The 11,630-nt window shown below is 47.8% G+C and overlaps 1 protein-coding gene across 1 annotated transcript; it reads left to right on the top strand.

Annotated features, from left to right (window-relative positions):
* Nucleotides 1-4,301: 4,301 nt before the first annotated feature.
* Nucleotides 4,302-9,198, top strand: LOC113989478. The gene is made up of 2 exons (XM_027724089.2): nucleotides 4,302-4,513; nucleotides 6,218-9,198. Exon 2 carries the CDS (start codon nucleotides 6,220-6,222, stop codon nucleotides 7,207-7,209), a length of 990 nt encoding a protein of 329 aa, XP_027579890.1. The 5' UTR covers nucleotides 4,302-4,513; nucleotides 6,218-6,219; the 3' UTR covers nucleotides 7,210-9,198.
* The last annotated feature ends 2,432 nt before the right edge of the window (nucleotides 9,199-11,630 follow it).

The raw sequence follows: 11,630 nt of genomic DNA, 5'->3' as shown, positions 1-11,630 counted from the left end.
AGCTCTCCAGCCTCTTCACAGGGTGCATTCCAAAGGGACAAATCCACACCAGCCTTCAGGCACTTCGGGATATACATACATACACATAAAATCTAAAATAATGTATGAAAAAAGGCATCCATATAAAGATACAATATAACCATATGCAGACCAGTAATAATACAACTAAAAATATTGATATTGTTTTAAATAAATACCCTGGGCTGGATTCCCAGGGGAAGTTGCCAGTGAGTTGTGATCATAGTTTGCACTTCTGAGACTTCAAAATACTTTACCTCTCTCTCTCTTTGCTGGCCATGGGCAACCAGTGCTAATGAGAGGCAATGGAGCCATGACACTGGCATGGCCTAGAAACTCCCAGTGAAGGCTCCCAGGAGCCATATTCCAAGCTTAATTGAAATCCCAAGGAAACCGAGTGCCTAAATCACTCTGAGCCTCTGCAAAGGCTCCCAGCAGGGCCCCACCCAGCCGGGTGGAGAGCTCAGTTCTGCAAACAAGCCATGCGGTGACTGCAGTCACTCAGCCCTCACAGCAACCGGTTCCTCACCTGCAAAAGACCAAGAAATACCCAGTAATTCCCAGGAAATCTGTGTGCACCAGTGGCAGTGTTTGCACATGCAGCCACCACCAGTTACCGTGTGAGCTGCAGTCAAGGCAACAGCTGTGGATGTGACATTTCCAGCCGAGCTCTGCCTGGTTGATACAAAAACAGCTCATTAATGTTTCATGGGAGTTTCTTCACTGGTACTGTAGTGGCTGCTTGCTCTAATGCACGGGAGGTTAATGGGGTGGGGGATGTAATTAAAGAACACAAATCACCTGGAATCTGGCATAAATCAGGTCAAAACATTTTCCTTTCCTGAACTTTTAAAGACAAATATAGAAACACAGAATCACAGTTGGAAGGGTCCTTAAAGATCATCTCTTTCCAACCCCCCTGCCATGGACAGGGATGCCATCCACTAGACCAGGTTGCTCCTGCTGCTCTGGAAGGAGGAGTGGGCAGAAATGGGCTAAGAAGGGTAAAACAACAAATTTACAGTTCTAGTGGTTAGCAGGAAAGCTTGGAACTGGTACCATAAATGTCTCTTGGAGGCCTTGTAATCAGGAAGTGAAAGGAATGGCCCTTCAGCTTAGTGTCCTGTTTTGGCCCAATTCTGGCAGCAGACAAAGTGCTTCCAGTGTGGGAGCTTAAAAACTGGGATTTCTTTCCAACTGGGATTTTGCTACTGCTGCCCAGGGCTCAGCTGTGTCACCCCAGGCATGAGCAGAGCAGCACTGTGGCATCACTGAGCTGTCACATCAGTGCCACCAGGTACGACCTGCATCCAGGCAGTGAACCCAGGGAGCTGCCCAGCTCCCCTGGCCCCTCTGGGGGTAGTGGTTTGTCAAACCAGGCTGGAGGAGCTTTTATTCTTCTATCTTTTCTGTACAGATTCACTATTTTGGAAAGCATAAGTTGATTCCCCCCCCCCCCCCCCCAAATAAATATTCCTTGCAATATCCCAAAGCAAACATTTATGAAGCATGCTTGGCAGGGCTGGTGCCCCATCAGGTGGATGCTGGCTTTAGTCAGAAGTGCTGGAGCTGTCCCAGAGCCCCCATTTGACATAAAGGGCATTTTTCCTGAAAGTACCAAGAATGGGAATTGACTTTAGTATCCATTTATGGCTCCCAAAGATTAATTGCTTTGTTTATCCAAACATCAACAAACTTCAAAAATGCCCAAAGGAGAGTCACACTTACCCAACTCTGCTAAACTGCTTGGATACAAGGCTCTCCCAAAAACTGGAAACATTCCAAAAGAAAAGCTAACAAACAGAAAACCAAACCAAAAAATAACTGTCAGCATTTATATCTCAGACACTCAACCAAGCCCTGCAGAACTAACAACTGGTGTTTTCCTTTGCAGCTCAGGCACTGCTGCTGTGGCTGTTTTCTTTTGCCATTAATCCCATTTGGTGATGGTTTTCATGCACCCAGTAATGCTGATTCACCACGCTCTCAGGGAGAATAAGTACAGGAGACAGGGATGATTTAACCAGAACCATCCTCGGAAGTGTTTGGAAGACACCTATGACAGTTTTGCAACAGGCATTCAAAATTGTGTCTTGTTTTTAATTTTAAATTAACATTTTTTGAGCACCCAGTTGTTGAAAGAGGAAACCAAGTGGCTGTGGTTGAGGGAAAAAAACCAAGAGATATATTATATTTGGTTAATAACAGCTACTTTTTAAGCCGCATCTGGTATTTTTTAAATTATATTTTAACCTTCATATCATCCAGAATGTAAAAAATATGACAGAGAACAAATAATTTATACTGCCATTATCCTGAGCAATTCCAGTAACAGTAACTCAAACAAATGTAATTTTCTTACAGCAAAACCAGATGCCTGGAAGAAACTAATTTTAACAGATAAAAGGGATTCTTATTGCAAACCCATATTTTAAGGGGGAGTTGATAATGAAATACCTTACCTAAGCACATTTCATGAGGACCTTGATCACTTTGGAGGCTCTTGGGCAGCACCTCGAGTAAGGGGTGTGAGGTCTCCACAGCCCTGTCTGGACACCACCAAAACCACACCGAGGGACAATGAAACAGAAAAGCTTTAGAAGATTCCCTGACCCTGTTAGACACTTGATATCCCAACCCTGAGCCTGATTCAGCTACTCTCAGAGCTGCTGCCATCCCTGGTGGGGGATGGCCCCAGTTCCATCTGTTCCATGAGACCTTTGGGAAGGAGACACCTCCAGCCAGAAGGACAGACTTTCCAGGGGAGGGGAAAGCACCTTAAAGACTTTTTTTAAAGAGAACATGTCCATGCATATCTGCACACGTGGAATTTTTTTTCCAGATCAGTCATTTTCCTCACAAAATGGCTTTCCTGAGCTTTATACTGCAGATGCTTGGAGAAGCTGGGGTCTGAGGGACTTTTCCTTTCTATGGCAATTACGTTGCCTGCAAGCAAGAAGGAAAAATTTAAGCTTGTTACTACAGCATGATGATCCCAGCTATCATTGCTGTTAGGAAATTTAATGCATGGAGGTTGAGGGTCATTTCAGCTAACTTCAGCTTTTTGGCAGCAGAAGTCCAGACAAACAGCTTAAGCTTACACACCTGTTATATTGAAATGCTAAGCAATGCCTATTTCCAGAAAAAAAAATATCTGCTTTGAATCCTACCCTAAAGGGGTGCACGAGTCTGTTGAGCTGCTTATTTCTTTCCACCAGAGATAAAGAAAGGAAGCTGGATGATGAATGTGGGCTTGGGTGACCAAATCAGCAGTTACAGCCAATGCGAGCCTGAGTGCTGGTAACACAGAGAATATTTGCATTAAAACTAAAGCGGTGATTTTTAATCCAGGATTTCTGCTTTTCTCTTCATCCCTCAGGACAGGTGTTGTGGGGAGCAGCAAGGTTTCAGAAATGCAGTCACACTCCCTGGCCTGGGTCACACAGGGATGTTTTGTGGCGTGGCTGTTCCCCAGGAAGGAGCAGCAGCTATTGTCCTCTGAGGACAGTGTTGGGAAATAAATACAGAAGGAAGATTCTGCTGCAACATAACTATTCGTCTCCCCACCCAACGTGGTGCTGCAGTAAAGGCTATGAGAGGGACACTGGGGTTATTCCAGAATTGCAATCAGTTTGCAGCATGTTAATAAGCCAGAAAACAAAGGCAAATCCCTACTGCCAAAGGGCCTGCAAGGTCGGATGCTGCCAGTCCTCCTGGCAGAGCAATTTGCCGTAATGCACTTGTGTGGTCTCAGTGAAACACGAACGGGGGCGATGCCGGGGGCAGGGGAGGAGGGGAGCAGAGCCAGGGAGGTGCCGTGGTGGGGCCGGCTTCTTCTGTGCCTCCACAGTGGATGACACAGTGGAACTCGGCGACATGGATGTAGGCTCAGCCCATGGATGTAGGCTCAGCCCAGGGACGTGCCGCTCAGCACAGAGTGGGAGTGGGGACGGCGGAGAGCAGAGAGCGGCGATAACGATGCTGCAAACACCCACCGTCTCTCAGGCAAACCAGCACAAATTCGTTCACAAAGTAAGGCAGAGGAGCAAAAGCAGCCCAAAATCCTGAGGTTTCCCCTCTCAGCAATAAAACATGAAGGAACTATGGCTCCACTTTTCCCACCCCAGCTCGGAGCGCAGGCAGCCCCTCCTGCAACACGGCCACGGCACCGCGGTCCCTTCCACATGGGGAATTATCGTCAGGGAGCTGAGCCGCAGGGGTGTGCGGTGGCCAGTCCTGCCGGGGCCGGGATGGCCCTGCCTGCCCCGATGCCACGGCGCCTGCCGGCTGCGGCTCGGGCAGGGCAGGCAGCCAGCGGGTTATATTTAGCAACAGCAACAAAACAGGCAGCGGGATCAGCTGACTGAGGCAGGGAGCTGGCGCATGGGTTACTGTTAGACAGCACATCTCCTGTGCTGAAAACAGGGAGGAGAGAGCGGGGCAGAGCCGTGGAGCCAGGGGAGACAACAGCCACCCGTGCCCCGCAGCCACACAGGTAAGGGGAGGGGGTCGCATGAGCTGTGGGCTGTGTCCTGGGTGTCGCTGGGAATCCCCGGGATGCTGGTAGCCAGGGATGCTCAAGGAGTGGTGGAGGGAAAGCTGCAGGGCAGGGGGGTCTTGCTCTGCAGGACTGCTGGTAGGAAGGTGACCCTGACCGTGTCAGAACAGTGCCCAGGGTGGAGGGGATCCGAGCTGGAACTAATCCATCCCATCGGAAGAGTTTTACAGTAAATAGATAGTTTAATTTCCTTGCAAAGGGTGTGTTGGCAGGACTTAGTTACTGATTAGCTGTATTGTGATTTATCACAACGTGCCCATGCCCCTTTTCAGGAGCATCTGTCCACCCTCCTTAACATCGGGCCCAGACCCTGACACTGCCGAGCTCAGACAAGGGGTGGGAGGGAAGGCAAAGGAACAAGCCTTGTCCTTAAGGCATAAAGACATAAGGAAAAAAGGAGCAGGCAGGAAAAAGGATAATGAAAAGGCCATAAGGTTGAAAACAAGCGTCTCCTGCTCTCAAGTCAGCAAGTCCCAGCTTGGCCGATTTTACCAGTGGCACCTGAGAAAAACCAGTAAGAGCCAGCAGCAGCCTGGGGAGGGATGGGCACTCTGGAGCTTTGCCCTGGGCTCGGCACGAGCTGCTCACTTGTACTCTGTGTGTGATCTGCAGCTTTGCAGGGAGGTTCAACAAAGCCAGATTTATTTGCAGCAATGACAAGCAAGGCATTAAAATAGCTAGCAAAGCACTTTTGGTTTAATCACACAACAAAGCTATATTGTGTCGGCAGATTAGTCACATACAAATTTCATTGGGGGAAGCAATAAAAAAAAAAATTAATCCAGGCTATGTAGTCATTGCTGCCAGAAGGGGAGATAAGCAAAGTGCAGGGAGAGCATTTGGAGGAAAAAAGTAATCAGTACAGTTAGAAAACACTGCAGCTCAAAATATACTGAAATGTTTGTAATTCAATCTGTTTAACTGAGTAGTGGGAGCAGTTTGATGGAAATCCATCCTAAAAAAAGTTGAGGATGACTATTTGAATATAAAAGAAATGAATTAAATCTCTTTGACTCTATGTAAGCACACAGGGAAGGATCTACTACCCACAACTATGTTTATGAACCCCTGGCAGAGACAAAAGTGACCATGTTTGTACAGTCTCACCTACAGCTTCTAGAACAGACCAGCTGTAAGGCTGCTTTACTTACATGGTGCTCCCAACAGGGGCAGGTCAGCTCCTCTCCTGTCGAGTTCAGCTCTTGCCTGCTGGGACACAGGGTAAAGTCAGAGCCCTGTTACAGTGAACAGACATGTGGAGTATTAAATAAGGAAAGTAGTTTGTGCCTTGCTGTTTCAACAGGGACAGCGAGATGAGCTCATGCCCCTGCCCCACACCTCTCCAGCTGTGCCCCCTTGCATTCAGGAGGAGCATCATTGCTGATCTCCTTAATGAGCCTTTTATTTGCTGCTGTACTTAATCACTTGGTGTCTTTTGTACATTTATGAAGCTCTTTATGAAGCCATGGGTATAAAAGCACTGCCAGCAAACTTTTAAAACGCAGTTTTTGTAAACTGCACTGTTTGCCACAAGAAGCCATCAGGTGGCTCAGGTAGTGTGGACTTCACAAAAACAAGCCCAGAATTTCTTTACTGCAGCTGGTTTTCCCATGCTGATCAGGCCTGCTCTGCTCTTTGCAGCCATGGCACCCCGGATCAGATTGAGTCTTTCAAAGCCTCTCCCAACCATCCGTGAAACCCACGAGGAAGCGATGGAAGATCCAACCAACAACCCAAAGCGCACTGGAAGCACCACAGCCAGCCCAGACTTGTACTCCAGTGATGACTACATTCAATCCATCTGCCACCTTGCCAGACCCACCTTCCCAGCCCTTCCTGAAAGCAGACATAAGGTTCAGGACAGAAAGACCCTGAAGACCCTTGAAGACATGTCATGTTCTCCACCCCTTGTGGGGACACAACAGGAGAGGTCAAAATGCAAATTGACCAATTTAATCTCAAATGTGGTGCCACTGGGAAAAGTCTCACCTGCAGAAGCCGACTTTTGGTCCAGAGAGGACCCCCTGGAACAGATTTACACCTGTGCAGGAAATCTTTGCTCCTCCAAGGCTTCTTCATATGGTAAAAGTGCCAGCAGTGGTTACTCACAGTGCAGCTCTTCTGGCCGAAATGATGACCTTCATCCCACAACCCTGAAAGAAAAAGCCACAGGGAAAACCAGTTTTCCACGAGTGTTCAGTCTTCCAAGGCTCCCCTCCCCAAGACCAGTTCAGAAAGAAGCATTCTGCTCAGAGCTTAAGTATCTCAGAAGGGATGAGGGAACAGTTTTAGGGAGTAACCACAGTCAGAAAGAAAATGGCCCTGTGTCCATTAACGCTGAGGAGCTATCAGCATCCTCAGCCAGAGGGAAGCTGGTAGGAAACCCAGCCCTGCACTGCTCTGTAAGGAAGCAGAGTTTGTTCAACACTGCAGGCATAGATGAAAAAGAAGGGAGAGAAACTTCTCACTTTGACAAAAATGTGATGGGTGATGTCTCCACTAAGCAGAGATACTTCGAGTCTTTCCAGGTACCTAAAAAAGCCACGATCCATAACTGGATTTCAGAGCACAGATGCATCTGGAAAGAAGCAAAGATAAAAGCTTGTTTGCTCCCAGCCATTGCTGAAGTGTGAAGAAGAAGCTGCTCAGAGTAATTTTATTCCCAAGATATAACCACCCTGTGCTCTAGCAGCTCTCCCTGGAGTCCTCACACAGAAAACATGGCTTGAACATGCATGCGAGTCAGGCAGATTATTGTGACCCATCATATCCCTCATCTGTGGACAAAGGGACAATTCAGAGTCTCATCTGCTACAGAAACAGCAATCAGTTCTCATTTTGGAAAGGCAACAGTTCATAAAGCATCTCCTCCCACCTGCTGCTTAGAACTGCCCTGAGCATGAAGAAAAGCTGGAGAGAGCACAAACACCCCATCTGTGCTGGAGAAGAAGTGATCTGTGGGAACATGGAAATGCCAGTGTTTTCCAGCCAATGCCAAGCAGCCAGATGTTGCTCACACTTGGGTACAGTTATCCAGAAAGGAACATTTTGGCTGATGCTCGGACAGTACGAGATGTGCTCTCTCTGACACCTGCATTTACTGGGAGACCCATCGTAGATCCCTGTGTCAGCACCAGAGCCCCACTGGAGAGTCATCTGTTAACACAGTAGCATAAAGAAATATTTCTTAAAAATCATAAGAAGTCTCTTAAGAGGACTTTCTGGAAGGGCAACATGGAGAATATTACAACTCTTTGGGTGGGGATTTTCCTGTTGCTTGCCCTGGCACAACTCTGTTCCCTTTACTCCTTGAACTACCCCTGGCATGAGGAGAGCTAGGAGCCCTGGGTGGGCATTGCCATGCCAGTGCTGTGGCTGTTCTGGAGCCAGCTGTAAAGAAATAGGGATAGTGCTGGTTTCTGCACTGTCACAGCCAGGCTGCACACCATTTGCTGGAGGAGCCCCATGCAGGAGCCCCGTGAGCGTGCACACATCTCTGCAGGCTCAGAAGAGGAGCTTTGGCTGAGGGGCAGCCTGGGGGTGCTGGGCTGGTGCTCACAGGACCTGAATGTAAATTAATAATTTCTGTGTTTCCTTACATAGCTGTGCTTCTGTATCCTCACCTACCTGACTACACTGATGATGTTGACTGTGCTTTGCCTGGTCCTGCAAGACTGAAACCTGGAAAGAACATATGTGCATGTCACAAACATCCAGCACATAACATATATAAAACAATTCAGTTGTTGTTATTGCTACATGGGATGTCTGTAGGACAAGAAGCATTCCCATAGTGCTGTGTGGTCCCAGTGGGGGGTGGTGGGCAAATACTCAGGCCATCCCTTGCTGCCACACAGAGACTTCTCCATCCAGAGAAACTCTTTGTCCTTGGCACTTTATCCTGTGGTCAGAGCAAACTCACGTACCTGTGTCTGGTGCCACACTCTCTTATAGCCAGCCAAGAGAAGTAGGTGAGAAAACTGCAAAGCAATACCAGCCTAATTATTACTACTACTAGGAACAAATGTTTTGGCACAGTGGAGAGCACAGGGACCAGGCTGTTTGCTCAACAGCAGCTAGGATGAGAAATAGCATTGGAAAGCTGCAATTATAAAAATACTCACAAGTGATTTCCAAACCACCCTGGAGCAGATTAAATCAGAAGGCAACTTCTGCTCAGTACTAACATGAGTGTAAATATGCTCAAGGATCAAAAGGTGAGAGTGTCTGAGCTTCTCATCCTCACATCTCTTACCTCAAATATTTTTTCTCCTGTTGAAACTCATTAGCACTATGGAGCTGAACTGCTTCCCAGCTTTGTTCTTGAACGAACCACACAGCAAGAACAAAAATGAAGGTGGATCCTGCATTTATTAAAGCTGATGGAAAGAATTGAACCCGGGAGGTGCCAGCCTGCTCTGCCTCCTCCACACCTCTCCCTCCCTTCTCAGGTAAACACTGGGGTTTAAGTGATGCTTGTCCTCATTGCTCTGCTGCCATTTAAATTTCCTCCATGTGAATATTTGAGACACTAATGCCTAGCGAGTCTTATGCCAATTGCATGTGTCACTGCTTTTGACAGAAGAAACAAATAAAATCCTTCCATCCAGTTGTTGTTTCCATTACTGCATTCCATGGGGTATTATTTTCAGTGCAGGGCTGGTCCACAGCACATGGACTGTGATTTGGTGCACAAACACCTTCTCACCCTACCAGGTCACACCAGAGCCAGCTCTGTTAGGTGCAGCAGGGTTTGGAGAAATGAAGCTTTGGAGTGAACTGGTTTTACTCTGGAGCTTTTTTTTTTAGTGAAAACTGAGGTTCTACTCAAGCAACTGGGTTTTGCAAGAGGACCCAAAGCCGGTGGGATGCAGCAAAGATCGGGACAAACAGAGACACAGGCAAATCAGGGTCACAGGAGTGGCGAGGCATCGGGGTTAGAAGAGGGAAACATGGGACTGGTGGTGCTGGGGAGCGAGGAGGGCAGCTCCCAGCAGGAGGGGGGATAAGGGTTTTCAGGGGCCAGGAGCCCCAGGCTGAGGGATTCCAGCTGTGCAGTAAAGGCTGTGACAGGTAAGAGAAGGAAACCCAGTTTAACACAGGACAGGGGAGCACATGGGGAGGGTTGTTTCCATTTGCTTCAGCTACCCTTCAGGTTCAGATAAATCCTGTTTTGAAAGCACAGTCCTCACCTTTTTCACCATCAGCTCTGTTGGAAATGAGCACTTTGGTCCCCGTGAAATCACTGTGCAGTTAAATATGCACCAGTTCCCTGGTAAGTCAGGTTTGCAGCTGTACAACATCACCCACCTGCTGCAGATGCATCTCAGGCTGGTTCAGTGTGGGGCAGCCCCCTCACCCCACTGTAACAGCCCCTCTGCTCCTCGGCCACCAAGGGCTCTCCAGAATCCACCTGAGAGCTGCTGAAGGAGCCTGCAGTCCTACCAAAGCAAAATAAATTGGCTGCTGTTGGATGGGATAACATGGCCTGTAGTTATACAGCACTTTTCTCCCTGTTCCCTCCTTTGGTGACCCTGCCAGCCCATGGACACACACTGGGCCATCAGAAAATGCTCCCCCTCTTTTCCTCTGTACAGAACAGCCCCCGAGGAATCACTGGTCAGGATAAATCTCCTGCCTGTTCAGAAGTGCTCCCAGACAAGAAAGAAAACCTTATCTGGGAATTTAGGTCACAGAGTGAGATAAAAGCCGTGCTGCTTCCATGGCCAATCTCATGGCAGGCTCTGCATTTGAAGTCACTGGCAGAAAAATCTCATTTATTGAGATCATCAGAACTGCCGAAGGGATTTGGATTAATTTGAATGGAGAATTGGTATCTAAATCTCACCGGCAGCTTTCAGTCTCAGCCTGCACAGCCAGCTCACAAGCAGACTGTGGGCTAACGTGCAATTGTGCTTGCATGATCATGCAGCCTCTTTGTGCTGCAAACAGTAAATGCATCTGGACCCAGAAAATCATGACCAGAATTTACAAACCGGAGTTGGCGAGGTAGAAACAAAGCTGTCCCACTCTTTCCTCGGATTCTTGTCTTTTAAATTACAAAGATACCGATCAGCTCAAACCAAAGGCAAGGAAGCAACAGCTCCACAATCCTCACTAACGGGATGGGGGGATCAGATCTGTGCAGTGCAAAAACAACTCAGAGACTCCAACAGCAGCCACAGCACAGAAACCCTCACCCACTCCAGGAGGGGCCTTTCTGTGTCCACACGGACAGCCAGAAACACAGTTGACCAGAAATTAAAACATCAGGCAGTGCAAAGTGATTCCGGGCAGGGATAGGTCAGAACTGGGGCTCTCTCAGCGAGGGATTGTAATGAGCAGGGACAAGATGGAGCAGATCGAGGGGCTGCACACGAACAGGGAGGTGCAGGGGGTGTGTAAGCAAGGTTAGAGAAACCAGTTTCTAAAAAGGTCTTTAACTCTGAAGTTAGGATTAAAGCAGCTGTTTCTGATTTAAGAAAAAATCCAAATCTTAAAAGCTCTAAAGAAAACTCCTACCTTTTAAGGCGACCAGACCTGGGCCTGAGGCAGAACACAGAATCCTTCTGCTTAAAGCAGGGGCTCTGTGTGTGGTGCTGCAGGCTTTTCCCCTGCCCTGAAGTACCTGAATTTGGTCCTAATTGCTAATTGAGGGCATATTTTAATTAACTTTAAGCTTTCCTTAGTGGAGAGTAATGATAAATGATGTAGAATGAAGTTTAACTGCATTTAATGACTAAGCAGGAATCCCTTAGCTTTGAAACAAAACCTTGACTTGTCCCATCAGCGGTGTGATTAATGGCAAGGGGGTTTGTATTTTGGATTTGCAGCTGTAACCATGGGCTGAATAGAGATCTGAAATGATGGCTGAAAGCTTTTCTGCTGGTGTTTGAGGAGTCAGAGCATTAAAGCACAGCTCTTTGCCTTGCTCACCAGAGCCCATTCGTGTTCTGTGGCTGGCACCACTTATGTGGGCCACAGTTGACAGCAGGGATGACCCCTGAAGCACCACACCATGAGCTCATGGTCTTTCCCCATGCTCTGGGATTCT

This window comes from Pipra filicauda, unplaced genomic scaffold, assembly GCF_003945595.2.
Source record: "Pipra filicauda isolate LSUMZ 115617 unplaced genomic scaffold, ASM394559v2 scaffold344_size1527164_pilon, whole genome shotgun sequence".
Classification (NCBI taxonomy): domain Eukaryota; kingdom Metazoa; phylum Chordata; class Aves; order Passeriformes; family Pipridae; genus Pipra; species Pipra filicauda.
This window is presented reverse-complemented; position numbering and strand designations above follow the sequence as displayed.

Coding starts and splice junctions, on each gene's coding strand:
- LOC113989478 (XM_027724089.2), top strand. CDS start 6,220: ATGGCACCCCGGATCAGATTGAGTCTTTCAAAGCCTCTCCCAACCATC.